This window comes from Arabidopsis thaliana, assembly GCF_000001735.4.
Source record: "Arabidopsis thaliana chromosome 1 sequence".
NCBI lineage: Eukaryota > Viridiplantae > Streptophyta > Magnoliopsida > Brassicales > Brassicaceae > Arabidopsis > Arabidopsis thaliana.
The window spans coordinates 24335091-24360444 of NC_003070.9; the positions used below are offsets into that span (position 1 = coordinate 24335091).

Consider the following 25354-nt stretch of genomic DNA (forward strand, 5'->3'; position numbering starts at 1 on the left):
AGTTTTTATAAAGCAAAGTTATTTAGAGATAAAAAGCAATAGAAGTTTTTTCAACAAATCAAAAAGCAAAAAGGAGAGGTAGCATGATATTTAGGAAAAGATAGATAAGAGAATATTGTCATAAAGAAGAATTTATTGTTGTTCATTGGTGCACGTGTACATACACCTCTTGGGACTTGATCATTCGCATGTGACAGTACTATGAATATAACATGTCAGTAACCAAAAAAAACAATTGGTCCATTATTTTCAGGTTTTACTCCATCATACGGACAGTCTTGTCAAACCAAGTGTAATGATGTCCACGACGATATTTGTTATTTTCAGATTTGAATAGTGGAGCATGTAACGCCTCGACTACTTTTGTAGTAGGTCCATGATATTTTTCTAGTTGACTATTTGTCTATCGATGATTTTATGTTTGACTGCTAGTTTAATATGCTCGAAAATTCGTTAGATATTTTCTCTGACCAAAAACATCATCACAATTTTTTTTTTGTTTATTTTCTTGGTTGTAGTTGTAATGTGCACATAGTTCACTTCCATGTATTTATTCGTTCAAAACATCTTAAAGTAAAACAGTTTAGTGTTTCACAAAAAAATGTAAAACAGTTTAGTTTGACTATATTTCATTCATTTAAATATATATTTTGTTCACGTTATTAGATTTCCCACCGGTTCTGGTATTTTTTGTCAATATATGCTCACTTTTTTAGTGTGGAAATAGGGTAACAACTAACAAGGAGGTGAAAGCAAACGAGAAACTGATTACCTAGTTACCTTGGGAGAACATGTGGCTGTTTTTCATATATGTGGACTATACAAGAGGAATAATTTGTTCTAAGGACTATGTTGGTATTGGGGAATTTGAATAGGGAACTTATTTTAATGGGCGCCTCGCAACAATGAAAAAAAATTCTATCTCCTCTTCATGGAGAGCATATGAAACTTTGATCCTATGATGGAGGACCGGTTGATACAATAGGAAGTGTTTTTTTTTCCAGACAAATTGTTTTGAGTTACTGAAAGTGGTAACAAATTCTGAGTGATCTGATTTCTCAACTTTATTTTTTGAGGTTTCAAGCCTGAAAGCTCACTTCTTTCTAATTCTTATATTTTATGTAGCATGTAGTCCTAAATTTCGTTCTTTAGATTAATTCTATTTATATAAACTTGATATGTCTTTTTGCGTAATATCATATTCCGATGATAATTTTGTTTGTTTTACCATTTTTCAAGCTACTTTTTATATATAGATGTTGTACTTTCGTGATATATTTAGTCAACATATTCTGATAAAGTCATATAAACTACTATTCGTGCAAACCTTTTGTGATATATATGTTCCGAGAGGATCCTCTAACGCTAAAGTTAGATTGATCTCTCGTAAAAAAAAAAATATAGGAAACGCATTAAGTCTTTTAGATATTTGAGTATATATTCTCTCTCGATAATCTTAGTGCAAAAACTTTAAAAATGAGAGACATATCCTTTACAAATGGTATTTAGGATGACATTTAAAAGATTATGTTTTTTTTCTTTCTTTCTAGGTTCGAATATTAGATATCATGGTGTTAAGAATGTCCACATGTTACTTTTTTGCAGAAGCCATGTGTGTCTTCGGTGTGTCGAAACTCACGTATGTCGTATGTAGTTAGGATGATGTAGTAATACCTTATCTTCGGATCTTCGGAAAGTAGTCTAACGCCTACCATCATAGGCTATCATCTTCGCAAGGTTCAGTAGTTCTTTCCGTGTTTGGTAGTCTTCTAAATTTGTGTGATATATCGATTAGTCTATATGGATATTATAATCAGTTTTATTTTATAAAAAACCTTATGATAACACATTGTTTAACAACAAAGTTAATATCGTATGGGCGGTGGCCTCACATATTTGATTTATAATTCTTCAGAAAATTTGCAACATTTATTTATTTTTTGATCTAAAGAAAATTTGGAACACTTGTCAAGTAATTATGTTGATTTCCACAAAATTATATAGAGCCTTATATCTTAAAATGACATGCATTATTTAGTTATGTGCATCTTCGTTAAATCACAAATTGATTCATCATTAGACAGACTAATTCCTATTACCTAATGCATTGAAAATGAAAAGTACAGCAAAATCGAATGCTGAAAAATTCTCAAAAATGCTAAAAATTCTCAAAACCAAAATAGATTCACGGTTGCCATTTGCCAATCCTAAATCATGAAATAGCAAATGTGAAAATAGTAAAATAAAGAAACATTTAATCAGAAATAAAATAAATTAAAATAAACGATACTTTAATGGCGCTAAGACGAAAACTAAACAAGTAAACGATTGAGACGCTTATCTGTTATCTGATCACTTGATTAGAATCTGACTTTTTAGAGCTTTGAATAGACCATGACCATTAACCATGACTACAACATTTGTACTAAAAAGAATTGGACAAAGCAAGCGATCAATCATATTTGGGTCCGACAAATGGGAGAGAGAGACAATATAGATGTTTTCAGGACTCATGAGAAGTGATCAATACATTAAGACGGGACATTATATTCGGAACATTCGGGAAAAGAGAAGTGTTGTAGAAGTTGGCCTCAGAATCTGATTTGCAAGATAGATATATATGTCACATCTGGCGTGAACTTTTTGTTTTTATTAAATAAATAGAGTTTATTAAACTTAAATATATATATATTTTTTGGTAACATTTTTATCATATTAACTCAAATAAACAATAGTTGAAGAATATTATTTACATAAATAATAATATACAGTTGGATATGAATATTTTGTGTCAAGTAATCCGATTTAACATTTGTACTTCGAAAAGTTACAGATAAAGAAAAATAATCAAACTCATCCTTATCTTTATGAATCGCCTCTAGGTATGTATAGAAGGTTGACCACTCTGTTGGGAAAAACACTATCTTCACCAAACCAGAGAAGTCTATATAGAATGTTACCTTTCGTTTGTCGTTGCCAATCATACATCTCATTGTTCTAACGAGTGCTTCCACTTCCGTGTGTAAACATGTTAATTTTTTTCGTAGATTATCAATAACCTGTTAGGATAACTGTAAATAATTATATCTCTCTTATTGTTCATAATGCTAGTTCTATGAAAGACACAAAAGTTCTTTTATTACTGAACTATCTTAGGTGGGCAGAAATAGCTAGATTCAGACCAGAGTTAGTCTAGAAACTTTTGTGAATACATTGAATTTTATATATTGAAGTAATTATAGATGTTCAGAGGTTTTGAAATTCATCTTCAAATCTATCCATACTTATTTCTTTTTAACAAAAACATTGAAATAAGCACCCTTTTTGTTTTTTTACAATTACCAAATATGTTTGTAGTGATCCAATTTTTAATACAATTGAACTAGCTAGAAAGTCTATTTCCATCTAACTTGAAATGCATCTTTGGTTCTTGATAGCATACGCAAATATTTGACTTCTATTAAAACATTCGATACGATAAATCTCCATAACTAAGTCATATCAACTGAATTGCTATTCCACATTAGATGAACTTCTCATCCACTTCTCTTGCAAGGGACCATCAACATAAAATGAGGTAGTAATTAGTATCAACCAAGTAGCTTATCATTGTTTACTAAATTCTAACAAAGTCTACTGTTATTTGAGGTAACCCATTTTTTATGTGTTAATACTTTATTCTTTTACTCAACTCTCCACTGATGCAAATAAGGTTTCTGGCCTAGATTTGACATCAAGAGAGATGGAACAGACCATTATTCAACTCTATGCTCTGTTAGTAAATAAATAAAATAATTCACAAAATAGTTGCAAAAATATTATGAAAAGTTTTAAGACTCTTTAATATTACTTTCTTCAAAGTAAACTCCACTAACTGTGACTAGCTAAGGGAAGTTGACCTGATATGTTTTTCAGTGTTCTAATAATGATTCCAAGAGGCACTAAAAACATGTACAACTTCTTACATTGGGCCTTCAGAAATTACAGGTATAAATATGAATAGTGATGGGATGGGATTAAAACATCCTATGGTTTCTGTGAAGTCAACTTGTCAAGCGCTATAAAATAAACTACTTTACAAGTTGGGATTGCTATTGTTTGGCTTGTTGTTAAAAGATTCTCTTCCAGAGAGGAAAATGAGAATGCGATCAAGCACTTACATATAAACTGCCAAAGGATATTAAAGGCTAAAGCTAATTTGTTAGAATAATATCAAATGAAATTAGAAGGTTACAAGGAAAATACTTTCCGAACTAGCCATTACCACTCACAATGTCTCTGTTATAGACCTTGTTAGCCCAATGCAATTTGTCAAGTAGTGCCTCTACTTGGCAAGTGTGGAGACGTGGAGACATAGAATAATTTAAAAAGTTTTCATTTTCTGTCTTTTTTTTTCGGTCTTGCTAGTCACACTACCTTTATTATAAATATCATTAGTTTATGTACGTGATGAAGGCAATATAAAAATGGTTAAAATAACTTCACAAGTTGCTCTGGTACTATTTTTGGTTCTTCTTTTTCTTCTTCTAATCAGGGGACAAGGTGAATCGTTCCAATCCCCGGTTACGTCACGTATTGGCGCATTACCTTCAAATTCACGTAGAGGTCAAGGTCCGTAGCAAAATCTTCTCAATAAACGAAGGAGAAGAGATGAGTAGTAGCTTAAAGTTGCATCTTCAAATAATGTCTACTAGTTTTAAAACAAATTATGGATGGAACAGTACGAGTTTGTTCATTGTTGTAGCCTTCAATGTCAAATACCTTCTAAGGGTTATGTGATCATAATATATAAAGTCTTGTATCATAATGTCAAATACACAATGTCTTGTACATCTGGTGAATAAATTCTGTATCATCCGTTCTGGACTTGAATAAAATATTTCCTATTGAGACAATCATCCCAATTCTCAACAATGGTGAATTTCAATATCTACCTACGCGAAAGAGATGAAGTTCTGATTTTATACTGACTGAAACTACATAACTTACTACAAGAAAAAGAGTCATTACTCCCTAATGCATATGGTTCCTTAACAACCCATTTGCTTGTGACTCCCACGTAGGTCACTAAACTCCCTTTGATCGACTTTCTGAATGCTCCATTATAGTGTCATTAAAGTTTAGTTCCATTGAGTAAAGCCATGTACCCTCCAAGAAGATTCGAAGTCACACAGTCACACATGCCTTCCAGATGATCCAACCAGTATTTGTTACGTTTTTCGTTGGATTCTCAAAACAGTACAAGACAACATTCAATTCCCGACGTCTATAAATGTCGTTAATCCATTGTTAAATAATTTAACAACGAAGTAACCACAATCAATTAAGCATCGTTAGTTGTTTAACTAAACTAGTTTTTCGTACTTAAGAGTCGTTCGTAGTTAAAGACGTTTAACCCGTCGTTAAATTAATGATGCACGTATATAAGTTTTACCAACGTTTATGTCAATGTTAATTTACCACATTTTGGCGTCGCAAAATGACAATTAAATAAATCATTGCAAATTCATAAAGTTTTGCTTAATGATATCTACTATTTAGCGACATATATGTTTTTTTATAGCTACCACTTATTTTTGTTTTCAAGGACAACCCCTAACAACACTCTGTATGACTGTATGTGATTCTGTAAGATCTCATGATCTCATATCAAACTTTTTTTTTTACATGTGATGAATTCTATTATTAAAATGGAACAATTATTTACAATTGGTTGGGGGCAAGGAGCTTTTATGGCCAAATAAATGTAATCACCTTAGAGAATTAGTACAAAGAAACTTGAGTTTACTAAGTGTGGGAAAACCATTAAGAGAGCAGATGTCTACAAACCTTTTCGATATCATCTAGCTAGAGAGGAATGTCTCTGATGCTTATGCCAATCTGCCGAAAGACCGCTGTAGAAGTTACTGAGACATTGTTGTGCAACCTAATGTTTCTTTCTTTCCACATCAGGAAGATAAAATTTGTAATGACTATGTTCAATGATTACAAAAATAAGAAGAGACATATTTACATACATGAGAAAAAGAAGATTTTCCTGGTTTATTTTTGGGATGAAATCTCAATGTGTACGAATATTTAGTTGTTTGATTAAAATAAAGATTTCTAATTAAGAGAGGAAATTAACAATAGGCTAATGATGATGTCTTAATCTTTTTTTTTTTTTTTTTTTTGATGATGTCTTATTGTTATGCTGGATGAGTTGGGGGACTGCAAGGTGGCTTCTTATAAGGTTCCTTTTTCTGGGGTCCCCTTTTTGACTTGCTTCGCTTTACTCTTGCTTTCATTTGGACAACAATTTCATTGCTCCTATTTTCATCTCCTTCTCTATTCCCTAATTTATGTTTTAGATGAATCAAACAAAGCAAAAAAGAATTATGAATCTTTCATACAAAAGAATCTTCACATAATAACATCCGAATATTGTATGATCTAACTAAACCTAAAATTGGTTAACATACTTAGTCTATGTTATTGGTTCCGGATCAAGCAACGTAATGAAAACGAACGTGTTAAAATGTTTTGACTCACCGAGCTTCCGATGCTTTGGTTGTTTGGTCGATATAGCTTTTACTTCTCCGAAGAAGAAAGAAGACAAAAGGAGCAGAGCTGCGATGAGAATCACGAAGAATGGTGCCTTTCCTGTCATTGTATATCTTACTGTCCAAAAAGCCTATAATTTTCTAACTTGTTCCATCTATTTATATAGTTAAAAATATCCACCTACCCAACTTGATTTCACACTAAAATGTTGAAAGAAATTAAATCTGGCACATAATTGAAAACTGTTACTTGATTACATGTCCTGTTTGTTATTTTTTTTTGTTGTTTCAATATTCATTTTAGATCTTTTCTTACTCTGAACATAATAAAATAAAATAGAAGATATTTTCTTACTGAAATATATAATTTTGAGATGCAAGGTATACTATAAATAGAGAAAAAGGTACTGAAAATGTTAAATTTCTTGATTCCGTACTTTTTATTTTATTTGATATAAAAAGAAAGTTGACTTTAATAGAGAAAGATCATAGGAAATTACACGAAGGTTTGGCAAACAAGTCATGGTAGAGAAAGTCAACTAGACGAATAGTTTTGATTGACAAATTAAATTAAAGCCTCACTACAGCTGTTGCCATTTCCTCATATATTCCTAGAAAAAATGTTCACCTTCACATGTGAGTGCACCTTATTTCCCGGCAAAAAGCTCTACTACAGTCACAACGACGAATTCATTTGAGCTCTGATATACAATAGCCACCTTACTGCAAAACTAGACCCAATAAACCCTAAAGAACCTCTCTATTATTTTTTTCGGGCAAAAACCCTAGATACAGCCTAGATAAGTTCAATAGATTAGATACATATACCTAGAAAAAAAATATCTTATAAGAAGAGCGAAATATGGAAATTAAAGGATGCGTTAAATGGTGTTACTTGATGGAAATAACAATAATTAAAACTTGTGGCGGCACTTTTTTGTACCTTAATTATATGCATCTTTAAGGCCTTTTGTCAGTGATTATGCATGTGATAACATATAGGCTATAGAAGGTGGTATGCTTTATTTTGAGATAGGGTTAGGGTTTTAAGATCCCTAACTTAATTATGTATTAAAACTGCTCACACTTAGTGATAAATGTGTCAACTTTCTCTCACGTGGTGGTTTTTTTTTTTTGTGACTCTGTTTAGCTGGTCTTGGTAATGTCATTTTATGCGTGTATTGCATATTTAGTTTATAGGTAAAAAATTGTTTATTGCGTTTCACATTTAATGATGTTTAGTTTCAGTTTGATTTCACATGTTGCTCTTTGGCTTCAGATTTGTAGTTTCATTTTCACTTACACTTAGCTTGCTTTGATTCGATTTGCTATATTGTTCACTCACTCTTGTTTCAAAATTGTTCATTTTTAGTACATATTCGACGAATTCTCCGGTGTGGTATGAGAGAGTCTTAGCTTGTTTTGTGTTTTTTTTTAATTAGCACATGTCTTCTAACTCATGTTCTGTTTTTAATTAGCGTCATGATGTCAAAAGATTCTTGCTTAAACGTATGTGGACCAAGTACTTGGTAGAGTATGAAGCTGAATTTGGAGCTGCTTTCGTTCATGATGTTTTTGAAGATGCTCTTCGACAAAGGGCTAAAATTGCACCGGTTACCGTCAGAATTTGCTGGACTCCAAGCTACGTAACTGTTGTTGGACAGGTATTTTGAAACAAAATTGAATTATTTAAATTATCGGATAAGAGTATTAATTCTAATGTTTTCACAGGGAGGAATTTACCAATCCAGTGTGGATGAGATTGCAGCTAATGTTTCGGCCACTTCCTCTTGGTGCTCCGTCCGGTGACGATTGATGGTGTCGACTGCTGGGAATGCCAAGACTCTTTCAGATCAAGCTCCAATCATATGACATGGTTGATAATTTTCCTCGTAACTGTAGCATTTACATGCTGTCTTATTCTCAATTATAGATCTTGCATGTTATCCCAATTTAAATAGTCATATTACTTGGCAATTTCGGAGCCAAAAAGACTTTAAAAAGTCTTCAGTTTCTGTCTTTCTCCTCTCTCTACTTTTAATATATATATCATTAGCTAATCTACGTAATGAATGCAATATAATAATGGTTTCGATGACATCACTCATTGCTCTTCTTTTATTTTGTGTTTTTCTCTCTCTTCTTCTAATCGAGGTACAAGGTCAAATGGTCCGTACTCCGGTTATGTCGCGAATCCATGCACCACCTTCAGATTCACGTAGAGGCCAAGGTCCGTAGCAAAGTCCCAATAAACGAAAGGGAAAAGTGGTAACTTAAACTTTATGTCCAACTAGTCTCTTGTATCTTATCCTTCAAATTTTATTATCAAAAAAAATAAAAATTATCGTGTACATAAATTGGAAAGTATGAATTTAATGTGCAAGTTGTTGTCCTTTGTTATAGTTTTCAATAGTTGCAAGGTAAATAATTTCTAAGGATTATATGATGTATATAGTATGTACCATTCATAAAAAGGAAAGTACATATGTATGTAATGTGCAATTTGTTTTTATAATTTGATTGAGTCATCAACCACTGCCCAGCTTTGCCCGTCTATACAAAAATATATTAAAAACTGGTCGTTACTAGAAATGATTATTATCTTGGATCTTATTCGCGATGTTCGATTTTTATGTTTATCTGAGTTTATTCTATATGTTGGTTGGATTTATTCGGAATTTGAATTGATCAGGAACTAGAGCAAAATTCAACACGACCTCTATGTCAATATGTTTTTTCCGCGGAATAAAGAAGGAAAAAAAGAAGTAATCTGAAATTTTTAAAAATACAATGATTTTACCAATATAACTATGTTTTCTTGTGATCTACGTCTTTGAGGAGACATTCCCAGAATTTCATTTCTTGTGATCTACGTCTTTGAGGAGACATTCCCACAATTTCAATATCTATCAACGCGAATGAGATTAAGTTTCTTTAATATTAGAAGACAAAAGTACCATAATTCTAAAACGGTTCCTAAGTCCTAACAACCCGTTCGGCATATCTGCAATCTGAAGAAGAATTTGTAAATAGCCTCAATTTTTTTTTCTTTCTTGGACAATAAATAACCTCGAAAACTTTATTTTGTCATATTGAACGTCATTATCCTCCTTCATTTCTGTCGTCAGCTCATTGCTTGACGAGATGCTTCGTCGCTTGAAACTTTTCTCGTCAAAGTTTTGAAAACATGAATTGTTTTTAAAAAATCTAAGAAGTTACTAGGTTATTTTATAAAATCTCCCTTAAAAATTCAACTAAAACATTTGACCTATATTGTTTTCTTTGAAAACTAATTTGACCTGAAATGACAGATACTTAAGTTGATTGGATACAATACTGGCATATTAACCAAAAATCTATAGCAAATAAATTTTAAATTTACAATTCAATCTAGGATAAAATTCAATATCCTTACAAGAAGAATAGACGGATAGACTTTCGAAAGAGATTGTGCATTCTGATTCTCAATGGTATAGTTTTTTCTGATATATCATTTACACTTATCCTCCAAATTAGGCCAACAATTAAGGAATAGTTTTCTTCTTTTCTAATGAATGTGGTTGGAAAAAGAAAATCTATTATGACGTGGCGGTTTAGATGGAAATAGCTAAGTTTATTATTATATATATTAGTTATTTATCACTAACGCGTAAAAAGTATTTACAAGCCCACGGAAGCAAAACATTTGTTTTATCTTTCATGTCTCAGGAGTAAATTACGTTAATTCTCAGCGTTGTATTAAACAAGATATTAACTCTTGATTTGAATTAGTCGTTTCTTTTGATTCATATATAATAACATTGAGGGAGGAAACACTCTTCGTCCATAAACTATCGATGTCGACATGTTCCCTATTATACTCTATACATATGATAATTTATACAACGTATACCAAGAAATTGCATCCAAAGAAAGTCATAATTGGATTATTATTGTAAACTTTGTAAGAAGTCTTTCTTTTGCTCAATAGCTTATATATATAAACCGGTCTAGTACAACTGCTAAGAAAACATAAATCGCCTCTATATACATGCAAAGTTACATAACATATACAAGAAGAATGGGTTTAAAAATGTCAAGCAATACTTTTCTCCTATCTTTGTTCCTTTTACTTCTTTGTTTCTTTTCGGAAACTGGAGGGAGAGAGACCAGTCACTGGAGATTAGGTCAGTGCCTCTTGTATATGTTCTATTCTCTTGTTTTATATTTCACTAAAGGCTATAGCTCAAGCTTTACTGAATTCATTTTCACATGTAAAGAAGTTGATCCCTTCAAGTCGTACGTGGACCCTATTTTTTTTTTTCATGACATTTTTAGTATTGTTATTCAATTGAAATTTCCATAACTGTTTCTAAAACTTTCATTGATAAAAATAACAATATGAATTAAATGAGCATTTTAAATTGTTTTAATGTGGTAAGAGCAGAGAAAACTCTGTCATTATATATTGAGGATTAATTTTACTAGAAATGATAAATACCAAGCTTTTTTGCCATTAACTTATAATATTTATGTTTAAATTTGGATAGTGATGACAATAACACAAACTACAAAGCATGCTAATGATATATATAATTGTTTTTTACACAAAAAGTAATCATTAGTTAATTAGATTTTTCTCCAGAGTTTCTACGTTATTTTGGTCACTCCCATATTGTATTAAAGTTGATATTATTCTCATCATTTCTAACCTAAATTTCCTTATTGATCCTTAGGAGAAGTACCTATTAGAGAGCTAACTGTAGGTCCATCTTGTTCATGCGGAGGCAAAGGACAGAGTCCTCGAGAAGGCGATCCAAGTCCATGCCCACGTCCACGTCCTTGCCCTTGAAAAAGAAGTACAGAATAAGAAAAAGAAAAGATATTAGAATAATTTGTGTGTGCATACAATAGGTTGTTTGATATAAAATTAAACAGTGTTTATCATAAACCATGGTATTCTTTAATATTTATTACAGAAAAGTAATAAAACTCCTCAGTCCAAGCGAGAAAAAAAAAAGAAAAAAAACTCCTAAAAATATAAGGGAAATTTTACACCGTTTACTATTATCTATACTGAAGTATGATATCTGTAGATTTTGATCCTCATCATTTTGGAAAAATATCAATAAATTCTACATGAGCATTACCAAGCCTTTATTTTGATCCTCGTTCTGGTATGATCGTTGGTGCTCTTTGGGTCAGCTTCATGGTTTACTTGGTGATCGAGGTTTTATTGATCTTGGTATATCATCTTCTGTTTCTGTGGCGGAAGCGCTTTCTGGTCATAGGAGGAGAAGCCATTGCGCTGACATCTTAAATGACATTAAAGAAGAGTTGGAAAAGCTTCGGTGTAGAGGTATTTGCATAGGAAAAGATAGGCCTCTCTGTCGAAGTGCGGGGGCAAGTTTAAGTCTAAGTTATTCTCTTTCAAAATTTGGCATCAGATAAGAGAACAAGGACTGGTTAAGCAATGGCACAAGGCAATTTGGTTCTCCGGAGCTACGCCTAAATTCACGTTTTATGTCTTGGGTTGCTGCTCATGACAGATTAACAACCGGAGACAAAATGGCATCTTGGAACAGAGGAATATCCTCTGTTTGTGTCCTTTGTAACACTTCAGCTGAGTCACGAGATCATCTGTTCTGCAATTTTTCTTCACATAAATTTCGTAAGAAAAATTCCTATCGTTTTTCTACAAAAAAGTAATTTAAAGGCTTGATGGTGATTTGTAAGAAAAAATTTAAATTTTAAAGGTCCATATATGATATGTAAGAAAAAACAAATATTGATGGTCAAGTGGCAGTTTAGATGGAAATAGCTTATTAATAATTTATAAAGTTTACAAGCTAATCCCACGAAAGCAAAACTTTTGCTTTCATTGTTTTCAAATGTAAATTAATGTTCATTCTTAGCCTTGTATTAAACAAGATTCTGGCTCTTGATTTGAATTAGTCGTTGATGGTGGGAAGTCACTCCTCGTCCATAAACTATCGATGTCGATATGTCCCGTATTAATTACTCTATATACAATAATTTATGCAACGACCAAGAAATTGAACGCAACAAAAGTCATAATTTGAATATTATAAGAATATTAACTTCAGTAGCTTCTATATAAACCGGTCCAGTATTATTGCTAAGAAAACAAAAATCGGCTTATATCACTATAGAAGAATAATGGGTTTGAAAATGTCAAGCAATGCACTTCTTCTATCTTTGTTTCTTCTACTTCTTTGTCTCTTTTCTGAAATTGGAGGGAGTGAGACAACTCACTGGAAAATAGGTCAGTGCCTTCCTATATCTCACAATAGCTCAAGCTATCAATGGATTTTTTTCTCCCCTAAACCAAATTTAGCTTATTTAAGAATATGGTTGTTTTTGGAAACAAATTATAATCGTAGGATTAGTAATTCCGCGTTATTTTTGTTGCTTTTGTATTGTATAAAATAGATTTTATTCATCATTTTGAACATATACTTTCTATCTGATACCACATTCAATCTTCAGTAGAAGAACCAGTAAGAGGGCAAATTGCAACCCCTCCATCTCTAACATGCGGAGGCCAAAGACTTGGAGGACCACAACCACGTTTAAGTCCATGCCCGCGTCCACGGCCAAGGCCACGGCCACGTACAGGCTCTTAAAGAAGATTTACTACCGACCCTTGAAGAAGAAGGAAATAAGAATATAAATATTCTATCTTTGTGCTGTAACTTTGATTTACATTTTGTTAGAGACAGTACAAACAAAAGTTTTAATCCAAAAAATAGTCTTATATTATATGTTTATAACGAGACATTCCCAACCCTGCAAGCAAGAATATCTTAGTAGGGACTTTACAAAATCAGCAATTCTTTTAACTTGGATTCGTTACGTTTTTTGTCCTTTTTTTCTTATAATAAAAAACGTAGACTGTTTTCTCCTCCGGTTAAAAAAAGAGGAACTAATTTTGTAAATATTTCCTTAGACAATATACTTTCTGTAACTTCTCATGACATATTCGTAATTTTAATAATAATTTTTTTTATAAAAGGAATTAATATTTTTTTGTAGCGGAGTTCACTAGACTTTTAAATCAGATTTTATTAGTGGTGATATAGTTGCAGTGATAACATTCGTAAATTGTATGTTTCTGTGAAATTGATCTCTATAATTTTATTTTGATATAACTTTATAACATACTGTGTGGATTTAGAACCCCGAGAGTTGGCCCATTTTTGCTTTGAGTTTCATTAGGTTTTATTACGCCCACAACTCTTTTCTTCTTTTTGTTCGTTCAATTTCACTTTGTAATATTTGTTATGCTAACAATCTTGTTCCTGTTTGAAGTTCCAGAAATTTGATATTTTTTCATGTAAGCATACTACTGGGAGCCTAAAATTAAACACTAATAGTGGAAATTTCATTCTACAAGAAATAACAAACATTATCACCTGCGTAGCAAGCAAAAAGTCCGTGCTTTATAAAAGGAACAAAAAATTAGACCAATTCAACAATCATTGATAGTGGCATATATTTGTTCATATAAAATTCAACGATCTCATATATATAGTGACACTGAAGATAGGGTGAACGAGTCGTTATTATACACATAAGTCAACGGCCAATATTAATTAGTCAACTCATATTGAATATTCCTCTCTGCTAATATTAAATGGCAACGAAGTCGTCTTTGATTTTTTTTTTTTCCCCAAAAGAAGGGACAAAACACTTATCTATTAAATTCAAATATTTCTAGCCATTCGTTTATCTAATCTTATAGGCTTGTAGCTGATGTAGAAACCGCGTTCACTAGTGAAAATTTGCAAATAAAGTTAAATAGCAAAAGCAAACAAATATGACGTTACGCTTCTTTTATATATCTAGCACTTGCCAATTCCGATGACCAAAAACATGACGAAGAAAAAAATGGGTTTGATGTCACCAAATATCGCTGCATTTGTGTTACCAATGCTTCTTGTACTTTTCACTATTTCCTCTCAAGTTGAAGTTGTGGAATCTACAGGCCGAAAACTTTGTAAGTGTCGTTACAACTTGCAAACACATAAGCATATACAGTATTAAAAGTTTGCAAGTAAAATTACTAAAAAAATATAAATTTGAATGCATTTCTCTCTTTTTTTTTTGAATTTAAAGTAAAATTATATTCAACAAAAAAACTTTTTTACAACGTATACATCTGTTTTTGAATTACGTTTTTGAAAGAATGTTGAAGTGAGAAACACTTGATGACTACCTCACGGAATGAGGCTGAGGGTGAGCTAGCCATACATCAGTCTATTTTAGTAGTTTCTGTCTCCCGTGTCGCACGTATTTAACTCAGTCGATGAATTCGTTTATCAATTGCAGCGTGGGCGTTTAACGGAGCACCTATCGTATTTACTCCACCCTCAAGTTCATGTGGAGGTTCTCCGGCAGCAGTAATGGCTTCCGAGTGGATGCCACGCCGACCATGCAGACGTACTCGTCCTCCCGGAACTAACATCCCTGTTTCTCAATCTCCTTAATACTCACCTGAACTTCGAGTTTGTGTCAGGATTTTCAAGTTATATCCTTAATAAACTGGCTGTGTTGTTTTCTTTTAGTTTCTTGTAGTAAGAAAGGGATAATTAAATCAGTCGTTACAACATTATCTAGTATGTGTTGTCATGTTTTAGACTTTCAAAAACGATTAGTGACAAATTCTAATTGTCAACAGAAGGCTTTCATCGGGTGGCATAAAAGAAAATGTGTTAGAACAAGGCTGAAGGGGACTTAGATTTTTGGGCTATGATGCGTTTAATAAAGCTTTACTAGCAAGAACAAACAAACAATATTAACTACTAATAAAAACTGGATTTGAAGCTAACGGAAATCCTATAATTTCACTTTTTATTCCAAAGTTTGTTTACATAAATAAGTTGGAGTTTTAAACTGAAAAAAAAACTAAAAGTTAGAGGTTTAAATTAGAAAATGTGAAAAATTTGAAGTTCTTAGTGGTCTATTCCTATCTATATATAGATAGATGCAACGTTATGTGGTAAGCCTTATACATAAATAAAGAAAAGAAAAGAAAAAAACGTTACCTGATAGAAGAAAAATGAATTTGAAGAAGTCAACTGGTGCTCTTCGTCTATTGTTTTTTTGGGTAAACTGCGCAGTAGCCGTTGACCCACTTTTAATTTTAGATTTTGACACTGTGGGCTGGCCTTTCATTTCTTAGCCATTCAGCCAATAATTGACCAAAATGCTCTTGACGAAACTGAACCCGGTTTGTACGTACGGACCGCGTCCTTGGAATCCAAGAGAACCGGGTTTGTACGTACACTGTTCATCGACGAGAAATGCATTAAATGTTTTCTGGGTTTCGGCGAATTTGACACTTGAAATTGGAATTAAAAATTTTTAAAATTGGTTGGGCTCAGAAGTTTTTAATGCTAAAAAGTTTTGACAAGACTAAAACTCATGATTACCTATTATAATAGAAATTATATTGTAAGATATTTACATAATTGAGATTAGAATTCTAGGGAAAAAACGAAAATCAAAAATGTGTTACGGTGAAGAATCTGAAGTTTTCAGTTGATGTTTTTCAAAGTTTAAAGGATTGAAGGGGAGACAATATGTGTTCTGGGTAAGAAATTCGTGTTAATCCTATTAATTACACTTGAGAACGTGATATGAAAGTAATGATATGTTTTTAAAAATTTCTGGATTCATAAATTGTTTTGTTGGATATTCTTTTTGTATTTGTAAACCCAAAATTATCCAAAGCAAATTGAGAACCGAATGGATATTCAAAATATAGTTATATACTTAACATAAATTATATTTAGACTTTTATATTCCAATTACCCAAATTACAATTATAAAATCGAAGTTAACGTACACTCGTACATTTATCAAAGAATATGTACGTACACTACTAATTATGTATCTGGTGAATTATGTAAAGATGAATGTTTTACGTACATGAATACATATAGGCATGGTAGATGTGAAATGAATTGTAATGGTGTGCAATTTAGTATTGGAAGATCGGTTTTACATGAATGAGAATACGATTCGTTGAAATATTATATATGCATAATCTATATTAAAATATACAACATACATATAACTTACATAATAACTTAATCTGGATGTCAAAAAAATAAAATTAAAATTTTTTCGTAGACAATGGTTAGAAAATTTTTAAACTCATTTTAATGTTGTACCATGTACGTTCCAATAAATATTTTTGTGTATGTACATAGTATTATATTTATGTGATTTAGACATTTTTATGATGTAACTTATTAGAGCGGTCGTATACGTGTACGTATATCTCAATATTATCGTGTATGTTTAAGGGTTTAGTTTAAAATCTTGTTTATTCTCAACAATTTTAACTCACCAACAAAGATGTACGTACATTATTATACATGAGAACATAACATTTTTCAAAAGTATGAGGAACAACTATACTTTGACCATATATTTTTATTTAATTATTATCTATGAATAGATTTATGATGAAAACCCCAAAAGATATTTTATCTAATCAAAATAACCAAAGGTTTCTAATGTACAAACTCAATAAATATTTTGTATGCCGCCTTTACAATAAAACAAAATCTAACATGTTGATTTCTATTTTAAATAATATTTTATTTATTATCATTTGAAGACAATTCACGATTAGCAATATCATATAAACATATGTGCGTAACGGTAATAATATATACGTACACGGTAGTAATATGTACGTACACGGTAGTAATGTGTACATACACGGTAGTAATGTGTACGTACACGGTAGTAATGTGTACGTACGTATACCGTAAATTACATATACGTACAATTTTTTTTTAATGAAGGGTATAATTGTAATTTTGCACTCGTCTTCAACCTCTGCAACCCTAATTTTGCAGCCGCTTGTTAACTCATTAACATCCGAAACTCCTCGTCGCCGACTACTCTTCTTCATCTCCGCCATTTGACTATGAACAATAATTCAAGAAACCAGAAAATCCTCTTTTTGTTATCCTTTATCACGAGCTCGATCGAAATTTCCTCAACTTAAGCAACGACTAGAACTCGCACAGAGCCTCAATTGAAATTTCACTTTCGATCAGAGTTTGTGTTTGTCGGAATTGTTCTTTGTCTTCGACAAACAGTTCTTGATTTCCTTTGGTTGTCAGAAAGTTAATAACGTGTTTTTGATTTAATTTTAAATTTAAATTTTGGTAACAAGAAAAATAAAGAAACGAAACTGAACCGCCTCCTTTCATTTCTCGTTCCAGGGCAAATTTATCCATTTTTGGCTGAATGGCTAAAATCTGGTTGGGCCAGCCCACTTTGTCTTTTTGTGAAAGAAAAAGTCAGAAAGGTGTCCATGGTGAAAATTTCTTTTGTTTCTTCTACTTCTTTGGCTCTTCATACTCTATATCTGTTTTTATTCTCTTGTTTCTATGTTCCGCTATAGCTCAAGCATGTTGAGTAGCTTGAAGAAATCTTCAAGTCCTGATATCTTTAAACTAGGAAAGGATTATTTATTTTAGATATTTGATAATAGAGTTTAGTAAAAAATGATATAGTTAAAAAAATAAAAAAAATAAAAAAATAAAATGATATAGTTAATTTTGTTTGTTAACAAACATGCAACATGCTGATTTAAATCTGGATAATAAGTTAATAACACATTGATACCACAGTTACCGCTTAATATCGTATGATTAGTATTAAAAATCTTCTCCAGAATTTCAACGTTGTTTTTGCTACTCACGCATTGTACCTTAAATGATCTTATTCATCATTTCTAACAAAACAATTTATGCATTCTTCGCCAGTAGAAGAACCTAGTAGAGTGCTATCGGCAACAACTCCGTCTTGTTCATGCGGATGCAAAAGAAGACGTCCATGCCCACGTCCACGTCCATGTCCACCTCCACGTCCACACTATTCAAGAAATTATACAGACCCTTGAAAAAGAAGAATGAAGAAGAGAAAACAAGGATCAATTATGGGATTGGTACAATATAGTTGAGGGTATTGTCTAATGTAGTACTTTTGAATATGCTTATAGATTTAGACATATTAAAGACTATTTTCTCCTTTTAAATCAATGAAGAAAATACTTGAGTTCAATCCTTCTTTTGCCTTTGCATAACCGTCTCTCATCCACACCAACAAAACAAATCCCAGAACCTTCTTTTGCAGAATTTTAAAGACACACAAAGCAATGAATAAGAACACTTGGTTTACAATAACGATCGAAACTGGTTTACAATAATGACCGAATATGGTTTGCAAATATAGATGAATTGGAATTTAATTGATTCGATCTATATCTAAAATTAAATTTCTTGGGTTCCCTAAATACTATCCTCTTAGGGTTTAGATTTCTATTATCAAAACTCTCGTTTAATTTGAGCAAATTGGTTAATCGGAGAGGTTAGGGAAAACAACGTTTTCTGGTATAAAGAGACGAGAGAAACGGTATTGATGGAGTTAAAAGTGATGATGTTGATGAAATACTGAGTCAACGTTAATAAGGCAAGAGCCGACTGTGAGAAGCAAGGTTTCATGGTTGGGAATTTTGTTGCGCAACGGAGAAGATGAAGTGAATTTTGTTGCGCAACGGATTTCCGCAAGCTTTTCCCGAGAAAACAAAGATATCATCTACATTCTATTTTTGTGCTGTAACTTTTCTGAATTTTTTGTAAACAATTTTTTGTGATATATATATATATATAAACAATTTTATATCATTAAGTATGGTACTCTTTAATGTTTTTAACGGAACATGACCAAAACTGCTAGTGAAAGCATTTTGTCTTAACTTTACAAAAGAAGTTATCTTTTTTTTAACACAAACTGGTTTTCTTCGGTAAATAAAAAGACTAAGTTTGTAAATTTATTCTTAGACAATTATTTACTATTATTGCCGACTAATATGAAAATGCAAAGAAGTCGTATTTGGCATTATCCAAAAGAAGGGACAAAACACTTATCTCTTAAAACTTAAATTTTAAGCCATTCGTTTACCAACAATGAATCTTGTGGCTGATGTAGAAACCGCGTTCACTTGTCAACATTTAGAAATAATGTTGGCTTTCAAAGAATTAAATAGAAACAACCAAAATGTATGAGGTTGAGCGTCTTCTATATATTTATTACAAGACTTGCGATGACCAAAAACGCAACGAAGAACGAAATGGGTTCAAAGTCACCAAATATTGTCGCACTTGTGTTACCACTACTTCTTATACTTTACACTCTTTCCTCTCAAGTTGAAGTCGTGGAATCTACAGGGCGCAAACTTGGTAAGTGTCTTTATAACAAATTCCCAAATTTATACATTTAGTACTATAAAGTTTTGAAAAGACTAACGAACTTGAAATCAAACATCTCATTAAATTAGTTTAACGTTAATACTGCAGCGTTTTGGGGAAATCCTATCGTGTGGACTCCACACTCAAATTCATGTGGAGGTTCTCCAGCATCAGTATTTGCTTCTTCCAAGTGGACGACAGGCCGACCATGCAGACGTAGTCGTCCTCCAGGAACTAATATTCCTGTTTCTGATCAATCTCCATAGTACTTTGAGTTTGAGTTACTCTGTGTTCGAATTTTAAAGTATATGTGGTTTTCTGTTTTAGTTTCGTGTCTCAACTCTCAAGTGTAGAGGAATGTTATAAACTACTATGCAATGAAGGAACTAATACTTATGATGGTATTTTACTAATTATGTTATTATTCATAATTCCATGCATTAGAGCCAATTGTCGCATTTTTTTTCTTTCAGAATTCTTCAAACTTGTCAAATCGAAATCTCTTCTTTAGAAGCGACTAGATTAGTTTTTTTCTTCAAAAGAAATTCTCTACTGAATTTATAATTTAAAGAGTTCACGAGCTGCCTACTAAAATATGAAAAATATTTATGAATCCAGCAATACAAATTGTAGCTTTGCAATACAAGAAAGAACAACTTTTCATAGAGATCAAAAACGCTAGATAAAAAAAAAACGGGGAAGACTAACTAGTAAGTACCACGAGTATAACACATTTTTTGGATTTAGTTTCTATGATTGCTTTCGCAACGGACGTCTATGAGTTTTGAGAGCTCCAAGAACTGTTGTCTTCTTTAGCGTTTGTTTTATCCCACGTTAGCATAACTTTCAGACTTGTTAAAGTGTGGGCTTAGTTCTAGGTTTTGGATTTGTGAACTTCAACGGATAGATTGGTCTTACCTTTTTAGCCTGTTATTGTTGGGTTGTAACAAGAAAAAAAAAGGGGATAAGCAAAAGAGAGCATGACAGGCACAGTACACTAATAGTCTAGTCATCACGTAGTAATCAATACCAAAATGTCACCTAGTAAGCAAAAACTCCATGCAATGTCTATATCGAAGAAAAAAAAAAAAAAAAAAAAAAAGCATGATGAATTTAACGATCATTGATAGTAACACAGTGCTAGTCTTTGTTAGCATGAGTCAAAGTCATCAGTCGGTTCATCCAGAATCCAACGATCTCATAATCTACTGACCCGGAGAATAAGGCTTTCAAGTCAACATAAGTCAACCAACATTATATTAGGCAGCTCAACTTTAATATCATTCTTGACTAATATGAATTCGTATTTGCCTTTTACCAAAAGAAAGGATAGAACATGTATATCTCTTAAAATTCAGATTTTGTGGTCATTCGTTTATTCACCAATGAATCTTGCAGCAAATGTTGAAACCACGTCAACTTACGGAAATTTGGAAATAATGTTTCATTTAAAAGAAAAGAAACTAGTAAAAGCAAAAAAAAAGAAATACGTGAAATCTAGAGGTCATTGATTCGATTGGTACTTGATAGAAAACCATATCAAATACTTCAGTCTCCGATTTAAGAGAATGTACGGGTTTAAGAACAAAACCTTTTCATAGTTTAAAAAAAAAAATTAACAAAAAAATAAATAAAAATTCAAATGTCTTCTATATATTCATCACAAGACTTGAGATGACCAAAAACACGACGACAAAAAAAGATGACTTCGAAGTCACCAAATACTTGTGTTACTATTGCTTCTTAATTAGAACACATTCATTGATGAGAGACTCTTTTGAGTTTCTTAAAATTACAATATTTAATATTTTAATATTAAAAAAAAATTAAGCAGAAAAAGATATATCGGGCCAAAGTCTCTCAAACATGTTTTTTTTTAATATAATGTTAAACTTTTTTTTTTTTTAAAATAACGTTTTTACAATTAGTGCATCTTGTGTTTGAAAATCGAATCTAAAAAAAACAGAATATATGAATTGAACACACAACTCTAATTATTAAGACCGACTCCGAAACCAGCTTTGGAAGCAAGCTTCATAACGTCGATCGTTTCTTCTCTCAAATAGGTTTTAAAGTCTCCTAAACAAGACACGTCTATCATTTTCTCTCATGCTTTTCTATTATTTTATAAATTTTTAACCTTCAGATACTCTCTCACATACCACAATTGAAGATGCCCTTATACTTATCACTTTTTCCTCTCGACTTGGGATCGTGGAATCTGCTTGCCGCTTTCATTAAGTGTAGAGGAGTAGAAGAGATTAAAGGAGAGCATAGATATTGGGTTTTGAGCTTTAGAGAGCTCTACTTTTCTATTTTTTTTGTTTGTTTGTTAGGAAATCCATTGAACACCATCAAGGATTAGAAGAGATTTTTTTTTAGTATAATTCTACTAATACAAAATTAAGCACTAAAGTCTAAACCGCACTCGCAATATTTTATATTCACAGTAACTATAAGAAGCGAAGCTAAAAAGAAAAACAGAAAAAAGCTTGATGACCAATTCAACGATCATTGATAGTGGCAAAGTGCGAGCTGAGTCTTTGTTATTTGCTTTCAACATAAGTCAAAGTCATCTGCGGTTCATCTAAAATCAAACGATATCAAGTGACACTGAAAATAAAGTGTCAAGTCGTTGTTACTTTCTTCTTTCTAAGTCAACCTACACTAATAGTCAACTCCACTTAATATATTCTTCTTCGACTAATATGAAATGGCAAAGAAGTCGTATTTGAATTTTTCCAAAAAACCAACGGACAATGCACTTATCTCTTAAAATTCAAATTTGTAAATCAATAAAAAGGAATCTTGTAGGCTTGTAGGTAATTTAGAAACCGCATTCACACGTGAAACTTTGAAATAAAACTAAAAGCTGGTTTACAAGAAAACTAATAGGGAAACCAAAAATATGAGGTTAGGCGTCTTCTATATATATATCACAAACTTGCAATGAAAAAAAAACGCAACTAAGGAGAAAATGGGTATGAAGTCTCCAAATATTGCTGCATTTATGTTACCACTGCTTCTTATACTTTTCACGCTTTCCTCTCAGCTTAAAGTCGTGGAATCTACAGGCCGCAAACTTGGTAAGTTTCTTTACAACAAATACACTATGTCTTGCCCTATCTCTTTCTGTTTTCTTGTGTATATCATTTTTAATTAGAAAATAGAAAGAGTGTAGGAAAGATATATATTCATCCTTGCATCAACAATTTCTAAAATAAAGTTGTGAAAAGAACGAGCTGGAAATCTATTTTTCCACCAAAGTAAATTAAAAATCTCCCTTATTTTAGTTTTGAACTTTAATATGGCAGCGTGGGGGTTTTCGGGAACACCTATCGTGTACACACCACCTTCAAGGTCATGTGGAACTTCTCCAGCAGTATTCACTTCGAAGTGGAGGAGACCCCGACCATGCAGGCTTCCTCCAGGCAGTTATATTCCTGCTTCTGACCAATCTCCTTAACTACGTACTTCTGTGTCTTTGTGTCAGAGTTTTGAAGTTCTATGCAATAATAAAGTGTATGTGGTTTTAAGATTTGGTTTACACATCTAAAAACATGTGCTCCTTTCAAATGATGTAAACAAAAAGTATTGTGTTTAATTAAAACTAAAAATAATATTGTTGATCATAAATCATAATATCGAAATAGTTGTTGAATCCTTTTGATGATCAGTGGTTGAATAATCTCTAGCGTTTTTACCTCAGATTTTGGATTTGACTTTTATGGAATGTATTAGTTTTAAGTATCTGGGTGCAATCTTATCGCATATTCCGACGTTCTGTAACCATTTTGTGTGCTACGTTTAAATGTCAAAGAACAAAACAAAAAACAAAATGTCTTTCGTGACGGTAATATTAATAGAACCACCAATCGTGAACGTATGTGTTTCAGAAGAAGTAGTGTATCGTGGAATCATATGTGGAACACATAAATCATACTTGATATGTGTTGGATGTGGTAATTTATCGATATATTTATTTGTTCGAAAACTTGTTGAGACCGAATAAATTAATTAATTTATCAAGTATTAAAAAGTTCGTTTGAGGAAAACTATTATTTGCAATAGGAAAAGCTCAAAAGTATTTATTGTGAAGGTAAGAATTACAAAACGAATTGAGATAGTGAAAGTAAAAAGAAAAAAAAAAAAATAGTTATGCTGACATATACTATGATCGTGGATAGTGAGACTAATATAAAGGTACTAAAGTCAGGTCAAGCATATGAAATATTTTCACACTTCAGTCGTTTGATCATGATGACTGTTGTTATATTAGAGTAATAGATAATGGCAAGAAAGTCGTATGTTTCTAATAGATTAGTTAAAAAAAAAAAAAAAAAATCTTCTGGAGCAATCAAACGTGTAATCATATAATTATTTAAAAGAATCTTATAGATAACGTACGTACGTAGAAACCGCGTTATGTTCTTAAAATATGGTTTTTATGTAAATAGCATAAAGAAACAAAATTAAAATAGGCCATGGTCTATATATGTTGGTCAATAGAGATCAGATCAGATCAAACCGTGACGAGAAAAAAAAAATGGGTTCGAAGACATCAACAAATATGGTTGCTCTTCTCTTATCTCTTCTTATTCTGATTTTCACTCTTTCCTCTCAAGTTAAAGTCGTCGAGGCTACAAGTCGCAAACTTGGTAAGTACTTATCCTTAGACGCTTATAATTTAATCACCTCGCAATCATCGGATCGCATAAGCTAATATGTTAATTAAACCAAAAATGATTAAGAAATTCACTTGAATTTTATTTGTTCACCTATGCGATTTGTGCACTTGATGTCGTAGCAAACGGAAGGCCCATCGTGTGGACTCCGGCATCTAGATCATGTGGAGCTTCCCATGCATCGTGGAAGAAGAATAATGGACCTTGTAAACGTCCTCCGAGAACAGCTCCTGCTTCTTACAACTCTCCTTAAAACCATAAAACACATTTTTCTGTTTTTTTTTTTTTTTTTTTTTTGGAATCTTTGGCTGATTTGAAACAAACAAATTGTATGGTTTTTGTATGAATTAGCGTGTACTCAAATTATGAACTATGCAACTCCATATAACCTATTTCCGATTGTGTAGATCGTCAAAATATGTACCAATTTTGTATTTTTGTTATGAGATATATGTAGCAAATTTCAGAAAACAAACTTCTTACTACTAATATCTCAATGGAGTTGAGCTGAGCATAGTTCCGAATTATGAAGTAAATCGCCGTGTTTTGCTTGATCAATATGTCTTGGGAGTGGTCAAAATCTTGGATGAATTTGTTTTAGATGAGACGAAGACTCAACTCCATCGAGATATTCCTTCATCAAATCGAAATCAGAATTGATTACAGTGAGCAATTGGAGAACGTGGGAGATCAATGGATCTGCAATCTGCATGTTCCACGGCTAAGGAAAGGGTGGTGGGTTTCTATCTCTTGGAAGATGGAAAAACGAAAGTATATCCTTAATTTCGTCTGCAATATGTTGCACAACAACACAAATGCGTTTCATTGCGGCGGAGGAGCTCTCTGGATA

General features: G+C 32.2%; 7 protein-coding genes, 2 long non-coding RNA genes, 1 other non-coding gene and 1 pseudogene across 19 annotated transcripts; 10 read left to right on the forward strand and 1 right to left on the reverse strand.

Annotated features, from left to right (window-relative positions):
• The first annotated feature begins 4280 nt into the window (after positions 1-4280).
• AT1G08757 lies at positions 4281-5064 on the forward strand. The gene has a single exon (NR_139492.1). It is a non-coding gene; the product is annotated as an other RNA (long non-coding RNA).
• A 581-nt stretch (positions 5065-5645) lies between these two features.
• On the reverse strand, positions 5646-6829 carry AT1G65481 (uncharacterized protein). The gene is made up of 2 exons (NM_001198392.2): positions 6532-6829; positions 5646-6334 (listed from the first exon to the last, which is right to left on the reverse strand). Exons 1-2 carry the CDS (start codon positions 6647-6649, stop codon positions 6189-6191), a joined length of 264 nt encoding a protein of 87 aa, NP_001185321.1. The 5' UTR covers positions 6650-6829; the 3' UTR covers positions 5646-6188.
• Positions 6830-7392: 563 nt separating this feature from the next.
• AT1G65483 (uncharacterized protein) lies at positions 7393-9068 on the forward strand. Of its 2 annotated transcripts, NM_001160977.1 has the most exons (3): positions 7642-7742; positions 8021-8206; positions 8274-8641. In NM_001160977.1, exons 2-3 carry the CDS (start codon positions 8054-8056, stop codon positions 8349-8351), a joined length of 231 nt encoding a protein of 76 aa, NP_001154449.1. In that variant the 5' UTR covers positions 7642-7742; positions 8021-8053; the 3' UTR covers positions 8352-8641. The 2 variants fall into 2 exon arrangements, with proteins under 2 accessions (NP_001077776.1, NP_001154449.1); NM_001084307.5 differs by having other exon boundaries at positions 7393-8206; positions 8274-9068.
• A 1488-nt stretch (positions 9069-10556) lies between these two features.
• On the forward strand, positions 10557-10831 carry AT1G08763. Its single transcript, NR_139493.1, has one exon. It is a non-coding gene; the product is annotated as an other RNA (long non-coding RNA).
• An 802-nt stretch (positions 10832-11633) lies between these two features.
• AT1G65485 lies at positions 11634-12174 on the forward strand (annotated as a pseudogene; the record flags this gene model as incomplete). The annotated part of the gene is made up of 1 exon: positions 11634-12174.
• Positions 12175-12659: 485 nt separating this feature from the next.
• Positions 12660-13529, forward strand: AT1G65484 (uncharacterized protein). 2 transcript variants are annotated; one of them, NM_001124078.2, is made up of 2 exons: positions 12660-12807; positions 13032-13529. In NM_001124078.2, exons 1-2 carry the CDS (start codon positions 12702-12704, stop codon positions 13166-13168), a joined length of 243 nt encoding a protein of 80 aa, NP_001117550.1. In that variant the 5' UTR covers positions 12660-12701; the 3' UTR covers positions 13169-13529. The 2 variants fall into 2 exon arrangements, with proteins under 2 accessions (NP_001117550.1, NP_001185322.1); NM_001198393.1 differs by having other exon boundaries at positions 12669-12807; positions 13035-13230.
• A 779-nt stretch (positions 13530-14308) lies between these two features.
• On the forward strand, positions 14309-15434 carry AT1G65486 (uncharacterized protein). Of its 4 annotated transcripts, none has more exons than NM_001334209.1 (2): positions 14309-14541; positions 14874-15434. In NM_001334209.1, the coding sequence occupies exons 1-2, from the start codon at positions 14406-14408 to the stop codon at positions 15029-15031; spliced, it is 294 nt and encodes a 97-aa protein (NP_001321237.1). In that variant the 5' UTR covers positions 14309-14405; the 3' UTR covers positions 15032-15434. The 4 variants fall into 4 exon arrangements, with proteins under 4 accessions (NP_001321237.1, NP_001117551.2, NP_001319326.1 ...); NM_001124079.2 differs by having other exon boundaries at positions 14412-14541; positions 14874-15090; NM_001334208.1 differs by having other exon boundaries at positions 14420-14541; positions 14874-15145.
• A 2895-nt stretch (positions 15435-18329) lies between these two features.
• Positions 18330-19112, forward strand: AT1G09775. Its single transcript, NR_143527.1, has one exon. It is a non-coding gene; the product is annotated as an uncharacterized misc_RNA (transcript).
• A 443-nt stretch (positions 19113-19555) lies between these two features.
• Positions 19556-20400, forward strand: AT1G65490 (uncharacterized protein). Of its 3 annotated transcripts, none has more exons than NM_001334210.1 (2): positions 19556-19810; positions 19928-20400. In NM_001334210.1, the coding sequence occupies exons 1-2, from the start codon at positions 19633-19635 to the stop codon at positions 20083-20085; spliced, it is 336 nt and encodes a 111-aa protein (NP_001320660.1). In that variant the 5' UTR covers positions 19556-19632; the 3' UTR covers positions 20086-20400. The 3 variants fall into 3 exon arrangements, with proteins under 3 accessions (NP_001320660.1, NP_001320659.1, NP_564854.1); NM_001334211.1 differs by having other exon boundaries at positions 19640-19810; positions 19928-20271; NM_105223.3 differs by having other exon boundaries at positions 19681-19810; positions 19928-20261.
• A 2258-nt stretch (positions 20401-22658) lies between these two features.
• Positions 22659-23642, forward strand: AT1G65500 (uncharacterized protein). The gene is made up of 2 exons (NM_105224.3): positions 22659-22905; positions 23134-23642. The coding sequence occupies exons 1-2, from the start codon at positions 22797-22799 to the stop codon at positions 23283-23285; spliced, it is 261 nt and encodes an 86-aa protein (NP_564855.1). The 5' UTR covers positions 22659-22796; the 3' UTR covers positions 23286-23642.
• Positions 23643-24237: 595 nt separating this feature from the next.
• AT1G65510 (uncharacterized protein) lies at positions 24238-24991 on the forward strand. Of its 2 annotated transcripts, none has more exons than NM_001334212.1 (2): positions 24238-24477; positions 24627-24991. In NM_001334212.1, the coding sequence occupies exons 1-2, from the start codon at positions 24315-24317 to the stop codon at positions 24755-24757; spliced, it is 294 nt and encodes a 97-aa protein (NP_001320748.1). In that variant the 5' UTR covers positions 24238-24314; the 3' UTR covers positions 24758-24991. The 2 variants fall into 2 exon arrangements, with proteins under 2 accessions (NP_001320748.1, NP_176729.1); NM_105225.4 differs by having other exon boundaries at positions 24344-24477.
• The last annotated feature ends 363 nt before the right edge of the window (positions 24992-25354 follow it).

What these genes read in the sequence shown, in the direction of transcription:
- AT1G65481 (NM_001198392.2), bottom strand. Translation starts at nt 6,649, where the DNA reads ATGACAGGAAAGGCACCATTCTTCGTGATTCTCATCGCAGCTCTGCTC. An exon ending in ACCAAAGCATCGGAAGCTCG is followed by an intron (nt 6,335 to 6,531) that starts GTGAGTCAAAAC and finishes AACATAAATTAG; the next exon opens with GGAATAGAGAAGGAGATGAA.
- AT1G65483 (NM_001084307.5), top strand. Translation starts at nt 8,054, where the DNA reads ATGTGGACCAAGTACTTGGTAGAGTATGAAGCTGAATTTGGAGCTGCT. An exon ending in ACGTAACTGTTGTTGGACAG is followed by an intron (nt 8,207 to 8,273) that starts GTATTTTGAAAC and finishes ATGTTTTCACAG; the next exon opens with GGAGGAATTTACCAATCCAG.
- AT1G65484 (NM_001124078.2), top strand. Translation starts at nt 12,702, where the DNA reads ATGGGTTTGAAAATGTCAAGCAATGCACTTCTTCTATCTTTGTTTCTT. An exon ending in GACAACTCACTGGAAAATAG is followed by an intron (nt 12,808 to 13,031) that starts GTCAGTGCCTTC and finishes TTCAATCTTCAG; the next exon opens with TAGAAGAACCAGTAAGAGGG.
- AT1G65486 (NM_001334209.1), top strand. Translation starts at nt 14,406, where the DNA reads ATGACCAAAAACATGACGAAGAAAAAAATGGGTTTGATGTCACCAAAT. An exon ending in ATCTACAGGCCGAAAACTTT is followed by an intron (nt 14,542 to 14,873) that starts GTAAGTGTCGTT and finishes TATCAATTGCAG; the next exon opens with CGTGGGCGTTTAACGGAGCA.
- AT1G65490 (NM_001334210.1), top strand. Translation starts at nt 19,633, where the DNA reads ATGAGGTTGAGCGTCTTCTATATATTTATTACAAGACTTGCGATGACC. An exon ending in ATCTACAGGGCGCAAACTTG is followed by an intron (nt 19,811 to 19,927) that starts GTAAGTGTCTTT and finishes TTAATACTGCAG; the next exon opens with CGTTTTGGGGAAATCCTATC.
- AT1G65500 (NM_105224.3), top strand. Translation starts at nt 22,797, where the DNA reads ATGGGTATGAAGTCTCCAAATATTGCTGCATTTATGTTACCACTGCTT. An exon ending in ATCTACAGGCCGCAAACTTG is followed by an intron (nt 22,906 to 23,133) that starts GTAAGTTTCTTT and finishes TTAATATGGCAG; the next exon opens with CGTGGGGGTTTTCGGGAACA.
- AT1G65510 (NM_001334212.1), top strand. Translation starts at nt 24,315, where the DNA reads ATGTTGGTCAATAGAGATCAGATCAGATCAAACCGTGACGAGAAAAAA. An exon ending in GGCTACAAGTCGCAAACTTG is followed by an intron (nt 24,478 to 24,626) that starts GTAAGTACTTAT and finishes TTGATGTCGTAG; the next exon opens with CAAACGGAAGGCCCATCGTG.